Source organism: Octopus bimaculoides, chromosome 5 (assembly GCF_001194135.2).
Source record: "Octopus bimaculoides isolate UCB-OBI-ISO-001 chromosome 5, ASM119413v2, whole genome shotgun sequence".
NCBI lineage: Eukaryota > Metazoa > Mollusca > Cephalopoda > Octopoda > Octopodidae > Octopus > Octopus bimaculoides.
In genome coordinates this window covers 110,995,944-111,002,901 of record NC_068985.1, presented here as the reverse complement: position 1 = coordinate 111,002,901, position 6,958 = coordinate 110,995,944, and the positions used below count along the sequence as shown (strand labels likewise).

Sequence of the window (6,958 nt, the reverse complement as noted above, 5' to 3'; positions counted from 1 at the left end):
TATATATATATATATATATATATATATATATGGAGTAGCATGAAACGTGCGTACTGCAATCACCTTTGAAATCCGTGTTGCTTATTTTTTGATTTTGATCACCTATCCTTTTGGGATACGATATTCGGGTGCCTACGCATAAGTACCATATTCAACCTTGATACCTACTAAGAAGGACAGATCATTCAACCATTCTTCATTTGCTAAAATATCCACATTCTGCATTTTGTTTTGCATGCAACAATAATTTTATTTCAGGCAACAATAATTGAAATATATTCAAAGTTGCGGTTTGTCTGAGTCATCTGATTTTTGAGAAATAAATAACGTCTTTATACTCACTGCCAACTTCTACCAAGTATGCTCTGAATGTACGATGGTCCAAACACCAAGATCTGATAAAATTAACAACGTTCACAATATCTGTTATCAACTGTTTCATATTTAATTTTTGAGCACATAATTGCTGTTGATGAATCAAGCAATGATAGCTAAGTATATCATGATCAACCATTTCTTTGAATAAAGTAATAAACCCATTATTTTTACCAGTTAATACAGTGGCAGCATGAGTTGCAATCGAATTAATTTTATTTCTATCAACATTGAACTTTTCTAATGATAAATTAACATGCTCAGTCATGTTCCTGCCAGTTGTTGTACCCTTCATATGACATACACCCAACATTCCTTCAATGATATTAAAATTGACATCAATTCCTCTAATGAAAATAACCAATTGTGCAGTGTCACTTTGATCAGTACATATGTCTAATGCTAAACTGTAATGAACACATTTAGATAATTGAGTCTGCAATATACCCATAATGCTGTCAGCTAAATCATCGATTCTACCAATCGTCTGATGCGACAGACTTATTTCGTTGAATAAGTTCACCTTCTCGGGGCAAGATTCATTAAAAGCAATTACAACACATTCTTCTATTAATTCGCCAACCATCAGTGGCTTACTCTTCTGAGCCAATTTTCCAGCTATAAAATAATAAACTTTTGTACATGTACCAGTTTTCCCATCATGTTTTTGAAATTGTTTTGTTGTGAATTAAGCTTCTTCTTCAATTCATCTATTTTTATTTTCCTTCTTTCTCCGTATAATTCATTATATTGTGACTCATGTTTGGCAGCATAGTGACAATATTATATTCCTTGCATACAGCAATTTTATCATTACATACGAGGCAGATAATATTATTGCATGTTTCAATTACGAAATATTTTTCTGTCCATATGATACTGAATTTTCTCTTTTCTTCTGTTATTTTCCTCTTCTTAGGTATCAGATGCCATAGCCAAATAATGAGCTATCAAAATTAACAGTTGAAATTATTACGTAATCATGCTGCTATTAATAATCCAAAAATCAGAAACAAATAGGCTCTTCCGCATAAAACATTAACATTAAGCTTAGCCTAGACTAGAAACACTGAAGTAACACTGAAGTCACTATCGCTTGACTTTATAAACAAGGTTAGGAGATAACACAATCAATATTGATTCGACCGCAAAAGATTTGAAACTGAAACAACGGCTGTTATTATGCATCAACAAAATGGCTGACTCTACGACGTAGAGTCAGCTATTCGAAGTCATGAATCCCATGGCCTCCCTCATTTTACATCCCTCTATTAATGTTTTTATAGGTCCGTTCAAAATAGCACTCTCCGAGAACAATTTTCTCATCATACATTATCAAAGTAAATGAAAATATAACTAGAAAATAACAAATAGAAATAGAATTTGAATCGCCATTGGGCCTCATGAAAATATTAAGTGGGCCACAATGTGGTCCACGGGCCGCGGGTTGGACATCCCTGTTCTAGAACGTCACGTTTCCTGCATAGCACAGCGTAAGGGAACCCAAAACTCAGTATCCTTTTTCGCTTGTATTTTACGCCTTATGAATAATATTTCGTGTATCTCAACAATATCCCCAGTACCACCTATGTGAACTGGCTGGAGAGCAGACCCTCCGCAAATATCTCACGAACAAATCTGTTATAATCAACAGCTATGCAATGATTCGTACCCAGTTCTTCAACAAAAAAACGGACTAAAGTTAGATCCTTGACCCAAGAGTATAAGGAAAGAAGTACACTCCTAAGAGGAAGGGTGCTACCTTCCAGCCATATACATTTTCGGAGAGACACACACTTGTTGCGTTCTTTTCGGGAGCACCGCCAAAACATCTTCATAAAGAGTCTCTCTTTACACAACTTGTTCTTAGTATGACATCCTTCTTTTGAAAGTAAAAAAGCTGCATCCTCCTCAATCTTCACTTTCTCTATCACACACAAAAGCCGAAATTATTTTATTGCAATCGTACTGTAAGTAGATTAAGAGATGAGATGTAGTCGAAAAGATCCAGGAAAATGCAGGTCAAAATAATGAAAATGAGGTACAAAAATATTAGCCCCAGAAGAAGAAAATAATATATAAAAGCCCTATGTCAAAATGAGTTACAAAAATTTAAAGTCCAGAAATACACAGGCACAAAATGATACCACTAGTCAAAATTTACGGCAGCGGTTGCGGTGGTGAAGGTGTTACAGTCGTACACGTACAGCACCCTTCTAACGGCAGACAACAGGGTTGATTGTTACTATGGAATGAGATACCACTGTGAGATATATGGTTATGTGTACCATGGTGGCTTTCGATTTGCGAAAATTGCCCAAAATTTTCAACTTTAAAAGCTATTAATTTTTTATTTATTAATTTATGGCAAAAATGAATTTCATTTTCGTAATTAGCGTACAACACTAAATCGGTATACCAAATCTGAAACAAAAAGTACAACAACCGAAAAAGTTCCCGTCGGAAGGCCAACTTCCTAGCTATTGCCAGAAAACATTAATAGCTGAATAGACTGGTGCAAGGCGAAATAAAGTGTTTTGCACACCAGCACAACGAAACGCACCATCTGGACGAGAAATCGAAACTACAATCAAGCGATTTCGAATTAACCAACCGCTAACTACTAGGCCAGGCGGCTTCATGCTCAAACTCTTACACAAAATTATATATACTTATAGATACACATACATTCACACATACACACACACACACACACACACATACAAACATGCATGTCTATCTATCTGTCTATCATCTATCTGTCTCTAAATATACAATTAAAAGGGTAAAGGTTTATCAATTTATTAATTTATTAATAAATCAACAATTAATAATTTTTACCAAGCCCTTCGGTATGTAAACACCATTATCGGTGGAGAACTTATTTAAAAGTTCTTATACATTTATAAACATAATTAAGGGATCAGCAAACTTCGGTATGTGGTGAAGCAAATGTTTGCTGATCCCTTAATTATGTTTATAAATGTCTCTAAATATATGTATATATATGTGTATACAGAGAAGTAAGGAGAAAAGACACCCCCCCCCCACTTCGGTCACGAATGACCTTGGAACTGGACCTAGAAAGTTCCCCTCCGAGGCACAAGTCCGGGGGCAAGGTCGTTTATGGAAATGGAAGATCATCAGTCACCCATGCATACCGGCCTCCCTTCTCCACGCCACCAGTGTTATCCAAGGGAAAGGCAAAGGGGCCGATACAGCTTGGCACCAGTGATGTTGCAACTCGTTTCCACAGCTGAGTGAAAATGGAGCAACGTGAAATAAAGTGTCTTTCTCAAGAACACAACACACAACCCGTTTTGGGAATCGAACTCAAAACCTCACGATCGTAAGTTCGACGCACTAACCACTAAGCCATACATGTATTTATGTGCATATTCATGCGTGTGTGTGTGTGTGTGTGTGTGTGTGTGTGTGTGTGTGTGTGTGTGTGTGTGTGTGTGTGTGTGTGTGTCTTGGAGGCTTTTATACTTTTGCAAGTCAGCTCTGATCTACATTCTCTGAGATCAAAAGCATTCTAGTCGTGACCATCGTGTTTTTCAGTCATACATATTGTATATAAGATTGGAGGATGTGATTATAGAGTTATTATTTACTTATTTATTTGTTTACTTATTTCTTTATTCATTATTCCAGAAGCTTAACCGAAAATTAGATTCGGATCCACGTATTTCTTCCAGTTTTGTTTCTGCAAAATTGGTCTGTGACAGCTAAAACAGTGTTTTGAAAAATGATGATTGGTTTCGATTCCATGTGAAGTCTGTCTTCAGTTCTCAAATAATCGTTTCTGACAGCTCATACATTCCTCTACTACACATACGGAGATACGCAAGCACACAAATACACAAACACAAATACACAAACACACAAATGCACCAAGCACATATACGCTGCACTATGCTGCGTACGCATCACACGCACACGCGTATACGCGTACCCAGACATACACACATAAATACACTCCTACCCTTCCTACCTCGCACACATTTCTCATAATTCTCTGTGACAGCCGACGAAGATTATTGCCATTATCCGTCAAAATCGCAGAATCATTTAAGTTATTTATTATTCTGAGAGCTTCTTAGTTTTTCTTTCTTTTTGATTTGTTTTCTATTCCCTTCCTTTCTCTCTTTCTTTCCCCTGTTTTTTTCCTTCATATATTTCTCTCTCTCTCTCTCTCTCTCTCTCTCTCTCTCTCTCTCCCACTCTCATTTTCCCTCTCTCAACCTCTCAACTGCTTTCATCTATAAACAATAATTTGTCTCTAATTAACCACATGGATATATATATATATATATATATATATATATATGTATGTATGTATGTATGTATGTGCGTTTTAGCGTATATATATATATATATATATACGCTAAAATGCGCGCACACATATATAGGTACATATATACATACTAACATATAGTTAGATACGTACATATATTTACATATATGTATATGTATGTATGTGTATATATATATGTATTTATATATATATATATATATGTGTGTGTGTATGTATATGTATATATATGTGTGTATGTATATGTGTGTGTATATATGTCTATATATATATATGCATATATATGTGTATATATATGCGTGTGTATATGTATGTATCTATTTGAGAACCAATCAGTATTGAGGTTTTTTGATGGACTCCTTCGTTTGTTAGCTAATTGGATGTTTAGTTGATAGCCCCCTGAATTATTTATACACGTCAGTTGTTATTGTTACTGTTACTGGCATGGTTATCATATTTCCTGCTGCTGCTGCTGCTGCTGCTGCTGCTACTGCTGCTACTGCTGCTCCAGTCTTTTCTCCCTCCTTCTAACCTTCCTCCTAGATTGATTAACTTCTTAACGACCATTTCTCCTGCATAGTACGCCAGCCATCAGAAGCAGAGCTCATCTGTTAGCCTTCGCTTGATAAATCCTGTTACACACTTTTACTCCACTCTACAACGTTTCTCACATTCTTTGCTTGGTCTCCATTCGCTCATTTCGCATACTACTCGCACTAAATTCAACTTGCTTCTCTTTCTCTCTCTCTCTCTCTCTCTCTCTCTCTCTCTCTCTCTCTCTCTCTCTCTCTCTCTCTCTCTCTCTCTCTCTCTCTCTCTCTCTCTCTCTCTCTCTCTCTCTCTCTCTCTCTCTTTCTTTTCTTCTCTGTCTCTGTCTCTCTCCCTGTCATGTCTCTGCGTTATTTTCTTAATTTATTCCCTCTTTCATTCCCCGTGTTGCGAATAGGCTCACTTCACTTCTATACATTGAAAGGCAAGTTCCCGAAACATTTCATGTTTTCATACTTCGTTGCAAATCAACTTAGGGAACTCTTCAACTTACTGAACTCTTCTTTTAACTCCCTTAATATATCAAACTGATAAAATTAGCACCAGAGATAACCACCTCCACCTCGTCTCGAAAGCCGTCATATGTCCTCATATGCCACCGTACCCGTACACCTATATTGGAACAGTTAAACCTTCTGATAAACTCATATAAGTTCGGTCACTCATAAAACTATTACATGTAAACGGCAAGCTAATTGATTAAAATAAAGGTGGGATCTATGCCAGTAATATCACTGCACCCAGCAAACCGTGACGTTTAAACTGCATGCTGATTGGTCAAAACCGTATTCGGAAAATTCAGCTTGTCGGAGCCTTCTGAAAGGTGTAAAAAGGAAGAAGTCAGTTATTTTACTACAGTTGTCAAGAACTCGACTCAACTGTCAGTCAATACATTTTGAAATCTGATGATTACTACGAACGTACGGAAGCGCTAATTTACAATATACATATACATCGAAACGCCGGTGTTAAAACGGAGGTAGCTGATGAAGTAGAATGTTCTCTATGTGGCTTGTGTGCTTTCTCCTCTACGCTTTGTTTGCAATGTCCTGTACCCACATATGCACCTATACATACAGGTGGATGTCGGTACGCACATGCCTGTACGTATATATGCATATACTCATTTACTATTTGTTGTAAGTAGTTTTCGTAACTTCATATTTTCCGACGCTACTCTATCTCTTTCTCTTCCTCTATCATTTTCCCCCTCTCATTCTTCCTCTTTACTACTACGTATCTCGCTTTACCCCTCTCGTTCTTCCTCTGTTACTACTACGTATCTCTTTTTTGTCCCCTCGTACTTCCTCTCTTTCTCTTTTCCTCTCCTTGATCACCTATTCTTCTACTTCCTCCCTTTGTTTCTCTCTCTGCCACTCTCTCTCTTCCCCTTACACCGGCATGGTCACATGCTTCCGGTCAATAATCCTTTTCTTCCTTGGCTATCGCCGAGCAAACACGTGAACTACCTCGTCCCTACTTTCAAGTTCGTGCCTCACAGCGTTCATACACACATACTTTTTCTCGTCTGGCCGTAAAGCCTTTTCTGTTTGTTTTCCTGTCTTGTTTTGTGTCCGCCACTACATTCCTCCATGGCAAGATTTAATTTGCGTATACAAATTTAATTTGCGGTCCATGGGAAGAGCCGTTTTAGCGATGCGTCCTGCCCAGCTCTTCGAAACGCCGGTGTTAAAACGGGGGTAGCTGATGAAGTAG

General features: G+C 37.3%; 1 protein-coding gene across 1 annotated transcript; it reads right to left on the bottom strand.

Annotated features, from left to right (window-relative positions):
- Positions 1 to 301: 301 nt before the first annotated feature.
- On the bottom strand, positions 302 to 961 carry LOC106882827 (general transcription factor II-I repeat domain-containing protein 2). Its single transcript, XM_014933613.1, has one exon. The coding sequence runs from the start codon at positions 959 to 961 to the stop codon at positions 302 to 304; it is 660 nt and encodes a 219-aa protein (XP_014789099.1).
- Positions 962 to 6,958: the final 5,997 nt, after the last annotated feature.